This window comes from Orcinus orca, chromosome 1 (genome assembly GCF_937001465.1).
Source record: "Orcinus orca chromosome 1, mOrcOrc1.1, whole genome shotgun sequence".
NCBI classification, from domain to species: domain Eukaryota; kingdom Metazoa; phylum Chordata; class Mammalia; order Artiodactyla; family Delphinidae; genus Orcinus; species Orcinus orca.
Genome location: NC_064559.1, coordinates 144,844,645 through 144,866,406, shown reverse-complemented (window position 1 = coordinate 144,866,406; position 21,762 = coordinate 144,844,645). Strand labels below are relative to the sequence as shown.

General features: G+C 35.8%; 1 protein-coding gene across 8 annotated transcripts in view; it reads left to right on the top strand.

Annotated features, from left to right (window-relative positions):
- Nucleotides 1–19,319, top strand: part of MIGA1 (mitoguardin 1) — a 91,226-nt gene extending 71,907 nt beyond the window's left edge. For 5 of the 8 annotated variants that reach the window (XM_033405948.2, XM_049707138.1, XM_033405950.2 and 2 more), the window contains exons 9-16: nucleotides 3,607–3,725; nucleotides 3,981–4,068; nucleotides 5,103–5,189; nucleotides 6,606–6,704; nucleotides 9,656–9,790; nucleotides 10,894–10,947; nucleotides 13,845–13,961; nucleotides 15,682–19,319. In XM_033405948.2, the coding sequence (XP_033261839.1) occupies nucleotides 3,607–3,725; nucleotides 3,981–4,068; nucleotides 5,103–5,189; nucleotides 6,606–6,704; nucleotides 9,656–9,790; nucleotides 10,894–10,947; nucleotides 13,845–13,961; nucleotides 15,682–15,900 (918 nt within the window). In that variant the 3' untranslated portion in view covers nucleotides 15,901–19,319. The remainder of the gene's footprint in view (nucleotides 1–3,606; nucleotides 3,726–3,980; nucleotides 4,069–5,102; nucleotides 5,190–6,605; nucleotides 6,705–9,655; nucleotides 9,791–10,893; nucleotides 10,948–13,844; nucleotides 13,962–15,681) is intronic. The other 3 variants (XM_033405953.2, XM_049707133.1, XM_049707136.1) reach the window with 3 other exon arrangements.
- The last annotated feature ends 2,443 nt before the right edge of the window (nucleotides 19,320–21,762 follow it).

Genomic DNA, 21,762 nt, shown 5'->3' with positions numbered 1-21,762 from the left:
TTTTTTGGCTGCGTTGGGTCTTGCTGCTGTGCGTGGTCTTTCTTTAGTTGTGGCGAGTGGGGCTACTCTTCGTTGTGGCGTGCAGGCTTCTCATTGTGGTGGCTTCTCTTGTTGTGGAGCACGGGCTCTAGGCGCGTGGGCTTCAGTAGCTGCAGCACGTGGGCTCAGTGGTTGTGGCTTGCGGGCTCCAGAGCGCAGGCTCAGTAGTTGTGGCGCATGGACTTAGTTGCTCCGCAGCATGTGGGATCTTCCTGGAACAGGGATCGAACCCGTGCCTCCTGCATTGGCAGGCGGATTCTTACCCGCTGCGTCACCAGGGAAGTCCTTAAGACATTATTTAAGTTAATGTTTCTGAGTTGTCATTGTCTCTTATGAAGAATTGATGATAATGTTAGCCAGTGTCAAATCTTAAATATGATGTATTTTCACAGCTGCAGGCTTATTTTAAGAGACTTAAACGATCACCTCAGCCAAACCAACAAATAAACAACATAGACTAAAAAATCAAGACTTGATCCTGGAATCCCTCATTGTTGGATTTGTTCACCTCTTATTAGTATAAATTATTTTATGTAGAGAGTTTAATTGGAGCCCCAGTTTCCTCCTTAGAATTTTTCTCCGCTGGTAGGTGTACATAGATCCTATTCGTTTTGACAGTGGTACAAAACTTTAAATTATTTAATATCTAAAGAATTTCCACTCTAATTTTTTAAACTGTTAGCTTTTTTTTTAACCTCAAATACACTTTGCCTTTAGCGTAATATATCTTCCTTAAAACATGCAGGAAATATTACTTAAAGCAGACAGTATATATAATGGCAGGTATTGTCATTTTGTTTACTTTTTGTTTTTTTTGCCTCTGGACCAATAGACGTATATATACTGTCCTAAATAATGCTGATGTGTAAACTTATTCTCCTTTGGATTTTTGGATAAGGCTGATAGGAGAGTATGTATAGTTTGATATTTAAAAGTACATATAAGCTCTGGAATGAATGCCTGGTTTTAAGTTCTACCATTTAGTAGTGGGCCTTGGGGCAAGTTCCTGCTAATCTAAATCTCTGTTTCTTTACCTATAAAAGGTGGATAGTAATAGTACCTACTTTGTGAGTGGTTGTAAAGAAATGAGATAATCAAGTTAAAGCATTTAGCCCAGCATGGGTGCATATGAAGTGCCAGAACTGCAGCATGGAGAAACACTTCTGGAATAGCAGAGTAAAAACTTCCAAAGATCTCCTCCACAAAAGCAATGAAAGCACTGGCAAACATTGTCAAAAATCAAAATGTTCAGAACTCTGAAAATTAAACATTTGTAAAAATTCAAGGAAAAGAGCTGAACCTCCATGAGAACAGTAAACTTTGTAAATTTTTAACTTGTTCTATTTCTAGCCCTTTCTCCACAATAGTCTTGAAAACGAACAGCTTCATAACTATCTATGGTAACTGTGAAAATCAGGGGCTCAGCAGCCACTGGAAGAAACTTAATGGCTTTGGAGCTTCCCCAAAGTCCCATCACTAGAGAATCGTCACTATTTGGCTTGTATGGCAGCTCCTTGCAAAGCTCCATTCTCAGGACTTGTCTTTATTTGACCTGACTTAGAGCTTGCTCTGTGCAAAATTTCTATCCCTAGAGCCTTTGTTGAAAAATATCAGTGGTAATTGTTTAACACTGGAGCTGCCTCATTCCCCAGTTTTTAAAAGGAAAAACTGGGCAATGAGATGTTTATAGGGAGCTTTGAAAAGCTCCAGTGTATTTCTGAGAATCTAGAAGGCCATAAGCATGTGCAGGGCTATGCATGTGTCCAGGAAAGACCTTAGAAGTCCCTAACCTCTCACCTCTGGCCAACCTTGATGCTCTGCACAAAAGAAAAAGTTAAGGCAGACAAAAGAAGACAAACAATTAATTGGCATTTATCAAAAGTAGAAACTTTTGTGCTTTAAAGGACACCAAGAAAGTGAGAAGACAGTAGAATGGGAGAAAATATTTGAAAATCGTGTATCTGATAAAGGTCTTATATCCAGAATATATAAAGAACCGTTACAACACAACAATAAATAGACAAATAACCCAATTTAAAAATGGGCCAAGGATTTGAACAGACATTTTTCCAAAGAAGATATACAAGGGCCAATAAGGAGATAAAAGATGTTCCACATCATTAGTCATTAGAGAAATTTAAACCACTTCACGCCCACTAGGGTGGCTATAATAAAAAAAGATGGCCAATAACAATTGTTGGCAGAGGTGTGAAAAGATTTAAATCATCATACATTGCTAGTGGGAATGGAAAATGGTGCAGCCACTTTGCAAAACAGTTTCCTCAAAAAGTTAAACATAGAGTTACCATCTGACACTTCCATTTTTAGATATATACTCAAGGGAATTGAAAATATAAAAGACTTGTACATAAATGTTCAAAGCAGTGTTTCTTATTCATGATTATCAAAAAGTGGGAACAACCCACAAGTCTATCAGTTGAGAAAAGGATAAACAAAATGTGGTATATCCCTACAATTCAGCCATAAAAAAGAATAAAGTACTGATATATGCTGCGTTACAGATGAACCTTGGAAGCATTATGCTATGTGAAAAAAGCCAAACACAAAATGCTGCGTATTACTTGATTCAATTAATGTGAAGTTTCCAGAGTGGGAAATTCCATAGACACTGAAAGATTATTGGTTTCCCAGGCCTAGAGAGAAAGGGACATAGGGAGCGACTGCTGATGGGCAGAGGGTTTCTTGTTGGCATAGTAAAAATATTCTGAAATTGGAAAGTGGTGCTGATTGTACCACCCAGTGAATATACTAAAAAGCCACTGAATTGTACACTTAAATGGGTGAATTTTATGGTATGTGAATTATCTCTCAGTAAAGCTGTTATTAAAAGCAAACAAAAAACCTCTACAGCGTCCCATTTAAATGGATCACCTGGTATTGAAAAATAAAATCACTCCAGAGTTTTCCTGTTAGCTGGCAACTCTATAGTGTTTGCAGTGTTTTTTCTTTTTTGTCATCATTTTCTTTTTTTTCGCATCTTTATTGGAGTATAATTGCTTTACAGTGTTGTGTTAGTTTCTGCTGTACAACAAATTTGTTGTTTTTTAATGAACTATCAGAAGGCTGGAATTTCATTTGTAGAGTTTTTATGCTAGCCATAGGTACATGACTCTTCTTCAGTTATACAAAGGTTAGTCGAAGCTACATATAAAAAAAAAATTCCCTAGAATTAGCCAAATTGAGATTATTACAGTGTTTTTGTAGACAACTTTACTTCATTTACAATCATGAGTTATAATGCTTTTAAGCATTCTTTGGATGATAAAATTCTTTTTTTTCAATGCTTCATCATCAGTTTTTCTTGTTGGTGAACTGTAGTTGTATTCAGAATTAACTATAAGCTTGTTATAAAGTTTTACTCTTTTTTTACAACTGAATTTTGAAATAAAATGAATTCAGATCTTACTAGCTATAAAATCTTACTGAATTATTTTCACATTTTAATAAAATTGAGTATATTTTAATATTAGCAAGATCCTATTTTCTATTTTTTATAGTTTTTCTTCTCGTATCAGTGTAGTCTGTTTTAACCCACTGTATTCTTAGCTTGCAGAACACAAAGAAGTACAGCATATCTACAGTCTGGAGTCTCTTTGCCACTGCCCTTTTTATGAAGAGGCCATGCATTTAGTTGAAGAAGGAAAAATTTACTCAAGAGTGCTTAGGTATCATGCTTATGTTTATAAAAAATATTAAGATGCTATTGCTATGTTTGTCTGATATTGTTAAAAATATTTATTAGAATAGGGGAAAATATGTTCTAAGGCTCAAAAAAAATTATTTTTACATGTTTTGTCAATACTGAAAAGACATGTGTTTTTTTATTACGGTCCCGAGGTTAAGCCTTGTTCGAGTCCACATTTGTAGTAGGCTTGATCTTAAATGCACTTTAACAGTTGTCTCCCCTGTTTATTACTTAGAACTGAAATGTTGGAGTGCCTAGGAGACAGTGATTTTCTTGCCAAACTTCACTGTATTCGACAGGCTTTTCAGGTATTTTTTTTAACAGTAAGTGACTTCACCCAGCCACTCATCCCCACCCTCATGCCATAGAGTCCAGCTGCATATAAACAGGACAGCCCTGTGCTCTTTATTATCCTTATTCCTATTGGCAAATAAAAAGTCTGCTAAGTTTATTTTTCCTGCCTGCTGTTTCCCTTCATTTGTCTTCATTTGTCATCCTCTGCTATAACTTCCTGGGTCTACCACATTTTGTCAAAATAGAATATTTTGTTGCTAAAGATGTATGTGTATAAATTGCTGCTTAAAATATAGATCCTTTTTCTTACTGTCAATTAGCATGTGTTCTAGAATATTTTTATTTGAATCAGATGTGAAATCATCGATTTCCTAAAATGAAATAAGGTCATTTAACAACAAAATTATCTTTATTTTTCTGTGTTTTGGAGTTGTATAATATTTATTTTGGATTTTCTAATATGAAATTGAACAGAATTTAAATTCATATTTATCTCCCTTTAATCTTTTTTATTATATGTTCAAGAGCTAATTTTTCAGTATTTTTCTTTTTTAAAAAAATTTTATTTGTTTTATTTATTTATTTATTTTTGGCTGCATTGGGTCTTCGTTGCTGCGCGCGGGCTTTCTCTAGTTGCGGCGAGTAAGGGCTACTCTTCTTTGCGGTGCACAGGCTTCTCACTGCAGTGGCTTCTCTTGTTGTGGAGTATGGGCTGCTTCTGTAGTTGTGGCTCGCGGGCTCTAGAGCGCAGGCTCAGTAAGCTGTGGCGCTTGGGCCTAGTTGCTCTGTGGCACGTGGGATCTTCCCGGACCAGGGCTCAAACCCGTGTTCCCTGCATTGGCAGGCAGATTCTTAACCACTGCGCCACCACGGAAGCCCTCAAGAGCTATTTATATTTTAGTAACTTAGGACCTTTTCTGTGGTCTGCCTGCTGAAATAGAGTCACATGCCATGTATTGACTGTATTTGGGTTATTTATGCATAGATATGCTATAAAGTCAAATGTCCATTCAAATTAATTATAGGTCTCTTTTTTCTTTGTTTGGGGATGGATATTTTTCAGGTAATTCTTTCAGAAACAGCCAACAGGATATTCCTTGCTGAAAGTGGGAGGAAAATTTTGTCAGCGTTAATTGTAAAAGCACGAAAGGTAAACTTGTTTTGTTGGCAGGTTTTTTTATTGTTGTTATTTCAGTTGAGCTGAAGATTAAGATGCATTAAATTTTTAATAGAAGAAAATGTTTTTGTAGATAGTTACAAAGGTTCACATATTGAAAATAAATAACCCAGGGACTTCCCTGGCAGTCCAGTGGTGAAGAATCCACACTTCCACTGCAGGGGGCATGGGTTTGATCCCTGGTTGGGGAACTAAGATCCCTCATGCCGCGTGGCATGGCCAAAAAAATAAATAAATAAGTAGCCCAAAAAGCATTGATTTCTACTTGGGTTAATTTGTTTTCTTTGTATAAAGTTCACACTGTTTTGATCAAGTTGATAAATTATTCTCAATTTGCCATAAAACTTGTGAATGTCACGGTAAGAATTATCATTAGATCTGCTACTACAGCCACCACTATTGTTATTTCTAATACCTCTTCTCTTACGTCCCTCAATCCTGTTCAGTAAGAAGGTTCCAGGAAGTAGTATAGATCTCAGAAATCTAGAAATACAAATTGAGCTGCCTCTTACTCATCTTCATGGGACTGAGAGAGGCAGAAGCAATGGCAAGAACTTTATGAAGACTGTGAGGAACCACTTTCCTTTATGCAGGTTGTGTCCAGATGATGAGGGAAAAAACAAAAACCAGACTTTCTCTGAGCCCTTTGAACACCTGGTTTTCAGACCCAGTCCCTTTGAACCTCAGTTCCCTCATTTGTAGAATAGAATTTTATTTATGGTACCCTATTTCAGAGAGTTCTTACGATGATTAAATACAGGATAAATGGGAAAGCAAATTTTTTAAAAATACAACATAAATTTAGGGTGATATTAACTACTTGCAATTCCCAATGTAAATCTTTTTTTTTTAAACAAGAAACAGAATGTTTAATGATTATATGAAAAAGTTCCATAGCATTATAGTCAAAGAAATTAAAATTAAAACAACACAGTAGCTTGTTCTGCCTATCAAATTGCTACCACTAGAAAGACAATAAACCCAGTGTAAATCTTACGTTGCTTTCTTGGCCTTCCCAAGGCAGATAAACCCACTGATTTGAACTAGAGTTCCTCCAAAAGGAATAGAACTGCATCGAAAGCATCGCGTAGTATCTGCTGTAACTGAGTTTTCATCTTAAGGACTGACCTAAATAAGCACACATATTTGAGTAGTAAGCAGTTTGCGTATGACATTTTACTTACATTCTTAGTCTTGGCTTCTGCAAAATGTTGGACTAACAAAATATTAAATCAAATGAATATGGCATCCCTTGAAAGTGCGTTTTAATTCAGTTACCTAACAGAATGAAGATCTAACAAACTTACTTGAAGAGTAACTTATTTACTTTGTAGGCTTGAGCCTTGTTATAAAGTCGGGCTTAGGATTAAAGTGTGTTTTCTTCTACAGAATCCGAAGAAGTTTGAAGATGTTTTTGATGAAATGATCTATTTTTTAGAGCAGACTGATCACTGGGATAGTACTGAAATGGAACTTGCTGCTAGAGGAGTAAGTTCAAATTTTTTATAATAGTTGTCTCCCTTAGTTATTTACTCAGAATATTTACATAATTTGAGGCCACTGTTTCCTTGTCCTTGTTAAATGACAGTAAAACCAATTGTGTGACGGTGGCTATGACCGAGTCAGAAACAAGAGCAACCACAGTCTTTATACATTGAGGCAGCAGGTGGAAATACTATTTTTTTAGGAAGCCCTTCATTCCTTCTCTCCCTCTCTTCCATCCAGAAGTCAATGAGCAGGCCCCAGCAGGGTGGTAATGGTAGCCTGTGCAAGGATGGTTTCAGCTAGGACAGTGGCACCTCAGTGGGGCCAGGGAATTGGCTGCATACACAGGATCAAACAAACAATTAAATACATTAAGAATGATCAGAGCCAGATAACTCACTGTCAGAGAAGGGAGGTATAAAAAAGCTAGGATTGGAATTGGAGCTATCAGTGTGAATTCATAGTTTACAATATAGATAGATAGATAGGGAAATAAATAGAAAGGTTTGCATATACATAAACACACATAAACTTCCTAGCTCTATTCACTGAGAGGGTCTGGGAGCAGAAACACCTCAAAAGAAATTATTTCTAGCACACAGATTTTAACTTCTAAGTACCACTCTCCACTAAAAGGAACTAGGACTTCTTGGAAAAATGGCTGATTTCTGTGCTGGGTTAGAGAAAGCACATGATGAGCCTGGAATATTTTGTTGTTATGGAAGCTAAAAGAATGAGTTTGCGAGGGACTGAAAGGCTTTCTAGGCAGAGAAGACAGTAGGTGCAGAAACACGGAGGCACGATCTTTCCTTCTCTGGTGTTCCCTCACTCAGTGAAGGAATTGGCATCCGTTCAGTTGCGCAGGCCCGAAACCTGGGACTCATGCTTTTACACGTCACTGGTCCTCGCCTACTTTATCATATTCATCTCTAAGTTTTGTCAATTTAACTCCTATATACCTTTCAGTTTCTGCAACTTTTCTCTGTTGCTGCCCACCCCGTGGTAGTCTGAGTAACTGTTGTTTTCCCTTGGGCTACCCCAGCGTTTTGCATTCCCCAATTTCTTGCCTGCTTCTCCCCTCCTTGCATTCACTCCTCCTCCTCTCTGTTCTGCTCTCCACATTTCTGCCAAAACGGTCTTGAGCAATACAAATCTGAATATAACTCAGCCATAAAAAAAAAATGAAATCTTCTCATTTGTGACAACATGGTTGGACCTAGAGGGTATTATGCTGAGTGAAATAAGTCAGGCAGAGAAAGACAAACACTGTATGGTCTCACTCACATGTGGAATCTAAAAAACAAAACAAATGATCAAACTTAACTAAACAGAAATAGAGTCATAGGTACAGACAGGTAATTGCCAGATGGCGGGGGATGGAGGGAGGAGAAGAAATAGGTGAGGGAGATTTAAGAGGTACAAACTTTCAGGTATAAAATAAGTGAGTCACAGGTATGAAATGTACTGTGTGGGGAATATAGTCAATAACTATGTAATATCTAGACTAGACTTATCATGTTGATGATTTTAAAATGTATGGAAACATTGAATTACTGTGTTGTATACCAGGAACTAACATAGTGTAGGTCAATTATACTTTAAAAACAAACAAACATAATCATAGAAAAGGAGATCAGATTTGTGGCTACCAGAGGCAGGGGGTCAGGGGAAGGGGAATTGGATGAAGGTGGTCAAAAAGTACAAACTTCCACTTATAAGATAAATAAGTACTACAGATGTAATGTACAACACATTAAAGATAATGAACACTGCTGTATAAATATGAAAGTCATTAAGAGAGTAAATCCTGAGTTCTCAAGGAAAATTTTTTTTTCTAGTTCTTTTGTGTTGTATCTGTATGAGATGATGGTGTTCACTAAACTTACTGTGGTAATCATTTCATGATGTATGTGAGTCAAATCATTATACTGTACACCTTAAACTTTTACAGTGCTGTATGTCAATTATGTCTCACTGAAACTGGAAAAAAAAAGAAATAGATTCATGAGTTACCGAAGATTAAAAAAGAAGATCTGATCATCCATCTCCCCTCCACCACTACCCCCCAAAATACTGTGAGGATAAAATCCAAAGTCATTAACCTGGGCCATAAACTGTGCAGGAGCTGGCCCTTCCTCCTGTCTCTAGGCACTCGCCCCCGTGCTGTAGAGAGCTGCGGCACACTTTCAGTGATACTCTTTGGCTCCACATCACTGTGTTCTTTCTTACCTTCAAGTATTGACAAGGTATTTCATGTACTTGGCTTACCTCACTCCTTGAAAAAAGCCCTCTCTGACATCCAGTCTAGATTAGAAGCTCCATCATAAGCTTTCATAGTACCGTGTACTTTTTCCTTTACTGTGCTTATCACAGTTTTAATTGTGTATTTGTGGAATTATTTATTGCTGTCTTTTCCCCACTAACCTCTAAGCATATAGTTTGCTTACTGTAGAAGTCTCAGCACCTGGTACAGCATGTAGTACAATACAATTTGCATGAATGAATGAAAGAGCGAGAGGTTCATGATGTGGTGGGGAAGACAGGCAGATATACCAGTAACTAAATGACGGAACAGAATGAGCATTGTGGATACCATAAGATTTGGTGGGCCAAAAAGTTCGTTCGGGTTTTTCCTTAACATCTTATGGAAAAACCCAAACAAACTTTCTGGCCAACCCAATAAAAGCATGAACAAAGAACTCCTAGAATAGAGTGGAGGGAGAGATTAATTTCACCTGATAGGATCTAGGAGGGAACAGCTGTCATGTGAATTATAATTTCTGGTGGTGAGTTCTCATAGTTGTCTCTCTTCTTCCTCTGTTTTTGTCAGAGATATAATCTGATTCAACTAAAAATGTACTGCTGTTGTAATGTATCAGTATGAAGCCCTGGCTCAGACTTCATTTCAGCTCTATGTAGTAATGATTTCTGTTTTAACTTATAATTTAATGCAGGTGAAAAATCTAAATTTTTATGATGTTGTTTTGGATTTTATATTAATGGATTCCTTTGAAGATTTAGAAAACCCACCCACATCCATACAGAATGTAGTAAATAATCGCTGGCTAAACTCCTCCTTCAAAGAAACCGTAAGTGGTGGTTTACCTTTCTCAACCATTTAAATTTGATGAAAATTAGTCAGAATTGGGAAGATGGGGACTTCCCTGGTGGTTCAGCAGTTAAGACAATGCACTCCCAATGCAGGGGGCCCAGGTTCAACCCCTGGTCAGGGAACTAGATCCTGCATGCTGCAACTAAGAGTTCGCAGGCCACAACTAAAAGATCCTGCGTGCTGCAACTAAGACCCAGTGCAGCCAAATAATAAATAAATAAATATATTTTTTTAAAAAATAGGAAGATGAATAAGATTTATATATATGTGTCTGCCTGTAGAACGACTGTTATGGAAACTGAGCTCATCCTTTGATATTGGGATCAGATGTGTATGATATATAACATCTGAAGATGAAATTTCCTTTTGGCTGTTCTGTCAGTCCCTGCCTTGACCTGGAGGACCCAGTATTTCTTCAGATCTCAAAAAACACTTGGGTTTCAAACTAGTTCAGGCCTAACAAAAAATTATCTGTAACTGAAATGGCTCTATGACTAAACAAATATAGCAATTTCAGTGAAAAGACGATATATATATTTTTGGAGGAAAAAAATATATATATATTATAATACTTTTCCTTCAAAGTATGTTTTAACCATAAAAGATACATGTCTCCATTTCTGTAACTGATTTGGGACAGTGACGTTGATCGAAGTGGGGTCATGCCAGAGTAGGGTCAGATTCCTTCAGGATCCACTTGGGTGTTTTTGTCCCTGTCATTATGGTTATGTTTCTTAGTTCTTTATTTGAATAAGACTGTTGGTTCAACTCACAGCTATTTCCAGCACTACTATTCTTGAAGAAAAAAATATTACTTGAACTATAATTACCAAGTTCCTTGTCACCGGAGTCCACCCTTTTTCTTTTAGTGGCTTTGTATTTAATTTTAAAATTTATAAACATCTTTTCATTGATATTTACAAACAATAGAAGGAGCATGGACTATTTCTTTTTAGTTAATGTTTTAAACATTTTAGATCTTTAAACTTTGAATTTCTAATTAAAGTCACTCTTTTCTAAATGGAAAGTTTATATAGTTATAAATTTAAATCTTGCTTTTTCTCCTCTGTATGTGTTTAGGCTGTGGCTTCAAGTTGTTGGTCAGTGTTGAAACAGAAAAGGCAACAGATGAAGGTAAAATTCATTATGTCTTGGAGTTCTCTGTAAAGTAATTTGAAGCTCCTGTCAAAGAAAATTGTGAGTCAGTTCTCAGCGGGGGATGGCAGCTCGTAAGCACTGTCCCTCGAGCTAGATGAGTGATCTTTTGGCACTGCGTTGGCTTCTCTGTTTTCAAAGTTGCAAACAGTGCTAATAGACTTTTTTTTTCACTTAATGATATTTTAAGATTAAAAAAATTGTTTAGGGCTTCCCTGGTGGCGCAGTGGTTGAGAGTCCACCTGCCAATGCAGGGGACACGGGTTTGTGCCCCGGTCTGGGAGGATCCCACATGCCGCGGAGCGGCTGGGCCCGTGAGCCGTGGCCGCTGAGCCTGTGCGTCCGGAGCCTGTGCTCCACAATGGGAGAGGCCACAACAGTGAGAGGCCCACGTACAGCAAAAAAAAAAAAAAAAAATTGTTTAGCATAGTGGATTCCACTTCATGTAATCCAGTTGAGAAATGATGATTGATTAGCTGGTTTATTCAACTGAGAGCGCCTACCAAAAAACATCTCAAAGTCATATCCTGCTCGCACGCTCCGCACCCTCCAGGCTATCTCACCCACCACACACTGCTCTCACATACACTCCTGTGGTAAAGGAGGATGGACTCTGGGGTGAGGCTGCCTGAGTTCAGATGCCACCTACCAGCTATGACCTCAGGCAAGTCTTGACCTCTCTATGCCTTAGTTTTCTCATCTCTAAAGAAGAGCATAGTTTCCACCTCATGGGGTTTTTTGAGGGTTAAATGTAGTGTCTTAGAACAGTGCTTGACACAGTGCAGTATGCACCTATAGGTTATTATTATTTTATTATCATTTGCCCACTGACCTACAGTATTTTGTCATGTCCATATTTCTAAGTCTGAGTCTTATACCTTTGAGATAGTATTGCCAAGTGCAGTGTTTCTGGAGCATAGTTCTCACAGCATCTGCAGAAGGTGCTTGTTAAAAATAATTCTGGAAACCATATATTTGCATAATTCTTGTTTCAAAGATGTTGTACAGGGTTGTATTGTACAACATGGGGAGTATAGCCAATATTTTGTAATAACTGTAAATGGAATGTAACCTTTAAAAATTGTATAAAAAATGATTCTAAAGACCCTGTGTTTTTAGCAAGCTCCCCAAATGATTAGAAACTCTAACGTCTGAGAACCACTGGTTTAGGGCTGGGGAACAGACTTGTAGACTTAGGTTTGATTTTCGCACTAGCCATTATGATCATAGGCAAGTTACTGTCAGCTGACCTTCAGTTTTCCTGTTTGCAAAATGAAGTTAATACCTACCTCATAGAGCTGCTGTAAAGATGAAATGAGACAAAACATAAAATTAAGAGTAAATATAAAAAAGTTTAATAAGTAGTAGTTTCCATAATAATAATGATAGTAATATTATTATCATTATACCTAACCTTATTTCTTCTTAGTATAAATCTCATGCCTTGGACTAATATTCTTCCTGTATCCACAGATAGCTATATATCTTACGTCTTGGGGAACTATTTCCTATCCTGGAATGTCATACTCTATCCTGTCTACTTAAATAAATTTTACCTACTGTTTCAGTTCACGTTATTCCTTGATGAAGCATGACTCTTCTACTTCAGCCTATGCTAACTTCATACCTGTCTGAATTCCTATTATAGTTAATATATATAGTTAATATAAGTATGGGATTTAGAATTTTAATATATGCAGATCATCTCTTAGACTACAGTCCATGTATCTGTGATAACTTTTTGGCCTTTACTAACTAGCTGTATGTGAGTTAGGATAGGTTTTTTGTTTTGTTTTGTTTTGTTTTGCGGTATGTGGGCCTCTCACTGTTGTGGCCTCTCCCGTTATGGAGCACAGGCTCCGGACACGCAGGCCCAGTGGCCATGGCTGACGGGCCCAGCTGCTCCGCGGCATGTGGGATCCTCCCAGACCAGGGCACAAACCCGTGTCCCCTGCATCGGCAGGCGGACTCTCAACCACTGCGCCACCAGGGAAGCCCAGGATAGGTTTTTTAACCCCTCTGAAGTCTCACTTTTTACATGTTAAAATGATACTAACATGACCTAATTTTTCAGGAACGTCTTATTAAATCAAATAGAACCTAGCATATTATCTGGTATATAGTGGGTACTCATTAAGTGGTAACTGCTGTTATAATATATTTTTAATTTGAGGTTTAAAAGATGTCTTGGAGCCTGTAAAATAGAAGATAACTCCTCCAAGAGACAGGATCTTAAGGCATACTTATCCCCAGTAGATGCTATGACAAAATCTCACAGGATGTTATTTAACAAAGGAGATTTAGAAAGTTATTAATAAACTTAGAGAGTTTCCTAAATCACAACTGTATGTATTACTATTTCACAAGAAGGTGCATTGCCTAATTAAATGCTTCAATAATATCTGGTTCCTTAACTAAAAGTTAGAATTCTAGTAAGCATATTTTTGTGCTTAATCAATTAAAAATTCATTTTAGTCTTTTTCAGATAATCTAATTAAGTGATTGAGTAGAATTTCTTAAATTCTACTGAACTAGCTAAAACCATGTTGGTCTCATTCATCCTAAAAATTATATTGCTAAGGAACATTGTAGCATTCTTGTTATTGCTTGGTTACAGCACTGTGATTGCTTTTTTATGAGGTAAAAGTGCCTTTAAGAAATAATGTTTTCAGCAAATTGAGACTGTTGGCTAGGATATGAAATCTACTTAAAGCATTCTGTGACTCTAACAGTTACTTGTTAAGTGTATTAACTGTCTTATTAGGCTAGCTTATCATTGACCCTTGGTCTATCCTTAAAAAGAGCTGGTCATATGATGGATAGCAAGCAAATGCAAGAAGGTAAAAATAACTTGATTCTCCTTTACTTCGTAACAGATCCCAGATGGATTTTTTGCCCATTTTTATGCCATTTGTGAGCACATCAGCCCTGTCCTAGCCTGGGGTTTTTTGGGTCCTAGAAATTCTCTCTATGACTTATGTTGCTTCTTTAAGGTATGTTCAGTCATTGAATCATTTCTTTTTTCTAAACTGAAAAACGGATAAAGTTTTATTCTGTTTGGTTTTGTAGAAGAATGTTATTTAAATGTAAGATTATAAAGGTCACCCATGCCAGTGAAACAGTATTATATAGATTTGGTGTTTTATCCTGGAGAAGATTCAACAAGTCCATTCACCTTATCAGTTCCTTCTGTAATGTGTACATGTTCTTATGTGTGTTACAATGTTAAACAAATTGCTATAGACAGTTCTGCATGCCTGGACACTTCTGAAATTTGTAAAACAAATAATATGTCTTTATTGCACATGTGGCAATTTAGAAATAAGTTCTAGTTAAAGGTAATATGAATGATAAAATGCCAGCTGTGAGAAATAAGGTGGGAGTTTAAAATTGTATTCCAAAGTCAGCAGTTTAAATTTACCAAAACACAAATTGCAGCTTGTTGCAGAAATTTCTGCCTGGCACAGTGCCAAGAAAAGTCACACTATTTAATAGTCCTGAATTTAGGCTGAGTTTCAAGGAGCAAATAAAAGTAAACATAAGTATGAATTTGGAAGTTTTTGATGTTTGAAACTTTGGATGTTACTCTATACCCTTCACTTAAAAAATTAAATTATTTTATGTGCCGTTAATGTAACATTTATGTAAATGGTTTAGGACATTTTTTTTTTCCTGTCGTTGAAAACTCAATTTTTGATTAATTTACTTGACCTCTCAAATGTAAGGTATGTGTTTAGAGGGAAAAGTTTGGACTGGGAATTAAGTATGCTATTAACGAGCACTCTGATTGTGGGCAAATCATGCTTTGTCCTCCTCCTCTTCATAAAATGAGGGGACCATACAGGTTGATCGCCAGCGACCCTTCCAGATATAAAATCCAATGAAATCTATGAACTGTGCCTTCTTAGTACCTCTTAACAGTTGATTTCTGTAGGATAGAAATTAAATATTCCTTTTTTTTGTTCTTTGGAATTACTTTGTTTTCCATCATGGCATAACAATCTGAGACTTACTTAGTAGTATACAAGTTGCTTAAAATGGGTTTCAGCATAAGTATTAAGTTACTGAAGTGAAATATTCTTCATGATCTTCCACTGATTTGAGACCTGAAATTATTTTTATTTTTCACATGTCAAGTCATTTTTGGTACATTTGAAATTTATAAGTTATAATTATTGGAAATAGTTTACTTTCCTGTCTTAAAGTAGTACCAGTGCCCATAGGTAACAATGAAAACTTCAATTATTGGGAAAGGACTAATAGTAGCCCCTTAGGTTTATACATGCTTTAGTATTTACCAGCATTTCCCAGAGATTTTTTTTTTAACATCTTTATTGGAGTATAATTGCTTTACAATGGTATGTTAGTTTCTGCTGTATAACAAAGTGCATCAGCTATACATAAACATGTGTCCCCATATCTCCTCCCTCTTGCATCTCCCTCCCACCCTCCTGAGATTTTTTTTTTTTAATCATTACATCAGCCCTGAGTAGTAAAAATGACAGGTAGTAATTATCCCTTATTTTACAGAAAAAGAAAATGAGACTCCCCAAAAAGGTTTAATCACTTGTTCAAGGTTCCTTTTCTATTGAGATTTGAAATTAGTAGTGGAACTGACCCCTAATTCATTGTTTGTTACAATATTAGTAACTATTTAGTTTTAATATAATTTTGGTCTAATAAGTGCCAATTTGTTTTGTGTTCATTTTCCAGAATCAAGTTCTTTTCTTTCTCAAAGACATTTTTGATTTTGAGAAGGTGCGCTACTCCAGTATAGAGACTTTGGCTGAAGACCTCATGCAGTTGCTTATTCGCCGCACTGAACTTTTAATGGCCTATCTTGGAGCCGATGCACTGAGGCATACAAGTAGCTGTATAAGTAGTCATAGTCATGTTATGCCCAGTGGCCTATTAGAAGCCAAAGTACAATAAGTATCATAAACATCAGACAATTTCAGTGTGCTATGAAATATTTTAAGGTAACTATTGATTTTGTAACATATATTACACAGAATTGGTGGATATGGACTCAGGGAGGGAAAAAAAACCTAGTAAAGAATGAGTGATTGTACTGTACTTACACAGAAGTTCTGTCATTGAGTCCCCATGTAGTGTATCCAAAGTGCTTTTTTTTTAATCTTTAGGTAATAATCTTTGTGAAATGTATATTTTACAGAAATACTGCTTGAATTGAAACCAGTACTTGGGAGTTAATTGATTTGTTGTCTTGAAGCTGTCTGAAATGTCCAGTTTCATTCTCAAAAGCTTTGTTTTTATGCTTTGCACCTGGAATATATATACTTTAGCCAAGAATTTTATGGCCCACACATGCAAGAATATATTACTCCTAGTGTCAACAAAGTTAACTTTGCCTGAAAATGTATTTTTAATTGTAAAGTTATTTGTTGTTTAATCAAATTTAGGCAGTAGTGGTGTTTAATACTTACTGCTTATGTTATTGCTTGTGCATTTGCTTAAGTATTTGAATCAAAGAAATTGTAATAGCCGGGTATCGTTACAGAACATTTTAACGAATTGCCACTGAGAAGTTTACAAGTTTATATTAGATTTACTGAAGTTTCCAAAATACATTACAGTTGGTCCTATGTTACAATAGAGAGACTGAAGAAATTTCTTTTATCTTGGTATAGATTAGAACATTTCCCTTGAATGAATATTGATTAAAAATATAACACTTATTAACTATGACAGGCAATTAAAATTTTTCCATGTAGTTTTGAGACCATCTCCCCACATCCTAGGGTATGAATCTTGATACAGTAAAATCATTTCTTCTTTCTCCTTGTGCAAAACTGGCTTTTAGTTGTTTCTATAGAGAACTTAGCACACTGAGAATTTGTCATATTATAACCATATTTTTAAGTTATTCATTGATACTTTGAATCTTAGGGAGGTCTTGAAGGTTTTTCCCCCGAAAATAAAACAAAATATTTTTTAATGGTATGGAAGTATGTTTCCTGTCCTTTATGATAGATGTATGAACAAGTGGGTTGTTCATATGAATAAGGTTCTTCAGAGTATATTAGATACTTTCAGAGTTGTATTAATTTTGTGTGTAAATCATATGCCACTTATTTAGAGTGGCTGTCTGAGTAAAACAATAGATTGGATTTGTTGATTTTGCTCCTAAAGTGGGCTTTATTGATTTTAGGAGTGAGTTATCCAGAAGGATCTAAAATATATTTTTTTAAATGCATTTTTAAAGTGCCTAGTTTCTGATGAATGAATAGAAAATGAAAAGTGGGGAAAGAAGCATAATCTTTTAAGGTTTTAAGTTTATATATGTGCCAAATTTATGTAATATTAGTTACAAAATAGGACATTCAGAACCTTTATGCTGTTTGCATGTACTGTGTTCCATAATGTATAGGTTACAACATTAAACAATATGAAATATTGCTCTAATATTTTTTGGGTATATAGTTCCTTGACTTTTCTTACACATATTACATATATTCTTAATTTAACACTTGGCTGTTCATAATTCTTATTGTTGATGGAGGAATATCTTTAGAGGTATCAAAGCTAAAAATTGCATTATGTAATATTTTACTTTTTTAATTTGTATCCTGTATTTTGGTTTCTTGTTGAGGTACCACCGGCCTTGAATGATTCACACACGTACACACGTGTGCACACACCTATTCCCATCATTGTATAAGCAAGATAGTTATTGCTTATGTTAATTTTCCTGTTTGGGGGCTGAATGTTTTAAGCTGTGGTTTTATAAACAACGCTATAAGTAAACTTAATTACTTTATTATTTGAGGAGGATATTGTTTGAAATCTGTTTTGAAGAATTGCACTATTTAATAATGCTGCTAGTACATGAAACAACTCTGGGAAATTTATTTCATCAGGTAAGATGAATGGCTTTCCAGAAGGTGTTTTTTCTTTTACACTTCACCTTAAAAGAAAAAAAGAAATTGCCCATATTTAAGAGCATATCAACCTCAAATTCAGTGCTTGAGGTTGGTTAGTTTCTCATCATTTCAGAAGCTACTACCTTAGTAAGAGGCTTTCTATGTGGCCTTTGACTTAAGAGACAAGAATGACCAAATAGAATTTCAAGGTAATAGGTATAGAAAAAACCCTCTCTATTATAAGGGAAGAAACTTGACCTTTCTAAAGAAACAGCTCTTAAAAATGTTTCTGACCACTGAAGAGTACTTGAGGCGTATGTTCCAATTTCACTGTGCCTTGAAATTGGGTTAAAAGCAGTTTTAAAAAATAAAAAGTAAGTAAATTAGTCCAGAGCCTTTTAGGATAAAACCCTATTTAACACTTCTTCATGGTAGTATTATCAGAATATTGCCTTTGCCACAGTGAGTTCTACCATCTACTTCCCTATGTGAATTATAAGAGGACCTTGAATTAATCATGAGAAAATGCATTTTTTTTCCTCCTGTTTTCTGGAAGAAAAAAGATAAGTGTTCAGGTGATTTATATTTGATGATTTTTTTTTTCTATTTTGGTTTCTCTACATCTTTGTTCAACTAAAAGGCTAGTTATTTATTCTTGCAGGATTGTGATATGTTTATTAAATGTCAAAATGAGATTCTTTTTAAAAAGAAGGCAAGTTTTTCATAGTGTTATAGTCAGCTCCAAAGAACTTTTTCCTTCTCATAAAAAAATTTTTTATTTGTATATATTTATTGTGATTCTATTAATTTGTTGAATTAACTGACTTCATAAAAAATATTTACAAACTTTTTCTTGCCTTAAGATATAATATTTTCCATGTAAATGATTATCTAGGGAGTGATTATTTGCATTACAAAAGAATTCTTTAGTTTATCATTCCTTTAAATGTGAGATGTGGAATGCCAAAGTAACATTTAACATACTTCTCTGTGACATTTCATAATTAGAAATTTTAAATTATGTTCATAACATAATTTGCTTTTATTTTAATATGAACACATATTAGGAAATTATTTGGAATATATATTTCAAAGTGGTTGTAAGAAATAGGCTGAATTAAAAAATATATTTTTTTTGCTTGGATTAATCAAATTTAGAAATACCTCTGTATGTGAGACTTAAGAATTTGTATAGTCTGTGATTAATGGAAATAAGGGCATCCTTTCTTTGTTCCTAATGATTATATTATGTTATTGTTTTGCTTAGTTTGAGAACAACCGTGTATTAGCTTTACTTGGCTGATATCAGTAAATGTGTCTATTTCCTATATGTAAGGACTGCACTTATGAATATATGTAAAAGTGAAACACTACAGTAGCAGAAAAAAATAGCACTGGCTCTTTAGCCAAAATAAGCACTGTAACATGGCTGTATTTCTACTTCTGCCAAATAAAAAAGTGATGGTACATCTTGCTGATGTATTGAATATTTTATACAATGCTTATATATATTTGCGAGGTCACACTTGTCTCAGCAAACCCTACCTACCTTATGGGAGCTTTCAGTCTCCATAAGACCACATATACAGGCATGGAGAATACAGAACGCTGCAGAAATACTGAAATCAAGTGTAAAAGTATGTTTTCTTTATGTACTAACTGGGAGAGAAAACAGTTTTGTGATCAATAAAGGCAAAGTACTTGTGTTTTTTTATTAATAATTTAAAGTGTTTTGGTTAAAATTGCCATCAAACACAATATAAATTTATCTTATTGATGTACGTGCATCCTTCCCTATTCAGACATGCCCCTTGCCCACCACTTCTTGGTTCAGATACATTTAGTCAAGGAGAGGGATGCCGCCTGGACACCACTGAAGACACCGAATGGTGAGAAGGGTTTACCTCGTTATAAAAACAGTATTCTCGATTTGGGACTTTTTAATGAAGAGGTTTATTTTAGAATAAACCTGTACTGTATAGATAAATGTGTATAGTTATACTTTTAGACTGTTAAACTAAACATAAACTTAAGTATATTACTTAATAAACGAACCATACAAATATGGGTGAAATTTTTTCCTAGCAAGGATATAGGGTTGGAGATGGAATGGGAAACCTGATCCATGTCTCAGTCTCATCTTCTGTTTTCTTTGTCATCTGCCATCCTCCTGTTGTCTCATGCCGTCCTCGTTGACCCTGCTACGTGAACTTAATATTTTGCCCTTTAAACATGTCGCTCCGAATTTTTATGTTTGTCTAAAATACTCCTCTACAAGAGTCTCAGTGTCCTATTGTTACACTCTTTGTAGGGCTTTGCTGGAAATCATTATAAACTCACTTGGTTTATCCAGCTGTCTTTCCTACTGTTCTTGCTTTTGACTTCTATTTTTTATGTAGTGTTTCTTCCTACACTCTGTATTCTGTAATACTTTAACCTGCCACTTCTCCTTTAATCTCTTTCTCTCCTCATGCTACTGACATCTTTGATCAGGCTGCTCAGCTCTTTTGTCTGATGAGGTTCTTTTTTTGTTTTTTTACTACCTTTGAACAGTGAAAAACCCCTAAGTAACCTTTATCGTTTGGGCAGGAAAGGACTGAATTCCAGTACAGGGGGAAAAAAAAAAAAAAAAGGAAACCTTCCTTCTATGATGCTTTTTATTCTGTACTTAAAAGCCTCAGCAAGGCAACTGGTATATCAGATACCACCTCAGCGTTTTGCTTTTAACTGTCTCTTATGTGTGTCACAAAAGGCTTTCACAAAGTATACTTATATATAGGAAATTACAGAACTTTTGTAATTTGCTATCTGAAATAATACCATAACACTTAAATATAGAGAAGAACTTCGACATTTGAAAGCACCTGAAATATGTGACTTCTGGAATTTTGCTAATTCTTTTATTTAATAACACTGTGAGAGAATAGGCCCAGGGACTTTAAAAAGGACTGAGTGCTTAACGTGGTAGCAGATGGATAATTTTTTTTAAAGTAGGTTAAAGCGGGTGCATTTGTTATCTATTGCTGCGTAAAAAAATATCCCCAAATTTAGCAGCTTTAAACAACGAACATTGTCTCCCATAGTTTCTGAGGGTTGGGAATTTAGGAACGGCTGGTTCTAGTTGTCCAGGGTTTTAGGGTCTGTCCTGAGACTGCAGTCATCTGAAGGTTTGACTAGGGCTGGAAGATTTGCTTCCAAGATTTGCTCACTCGCATGGCTGTTGTCAGGGGGCTTTAGGTCCTTGCCACGTGGGCCTCTTAACAGAGCTGCCTGAGTATCTTTAAAATACAGCAGCTGGCTTTCCCCAGAGTGAGTAATCCAAGAGATATCAAGGCAAAAGACACAGTATCTTTTATAACCTAGACTTGAACAGGACATACCATCACTTGTGCCATATTCTATTAGTCACACCGACCAACCCTGACACAGTGTGGGAGGAGATTACACAAGGGTGGAAAGACTAGGAGGTGGGATCATTTGGGGTTATCTTGGTGACTGGATATCACAACAGGGAATCATAATAAATTGTATATAGATAATGTAGACATTTTAATTTTAAATGAATATGTGCACATTCTTGGACCAATCTTTTGAGGGAGGGGGAAGGCCTTTACTGGGAGTATGGATCTACTGGGTATTCTGAGATGTCTTTGTTGTAGAAACTATACCTCAAAATCATCATCTGGGTTTTCCAGTTTCCCTTATTTAAAGGAGAAAAAGTTACATGAAAAGCAATGAGTCCCAAATCCCCCTAGGTTTTCATAATTTTCTACCCAATCTTACATTTGTCTTCCCCACACCTAGCTTGATGGTAATGTTTATAAGCTATTTGCTTTTATTACGTCTTCAAGCATTCGACTTAGCTTTTATAAAAACTATTAACTGTTTATTTTTGCTTTGGTATTTCTTC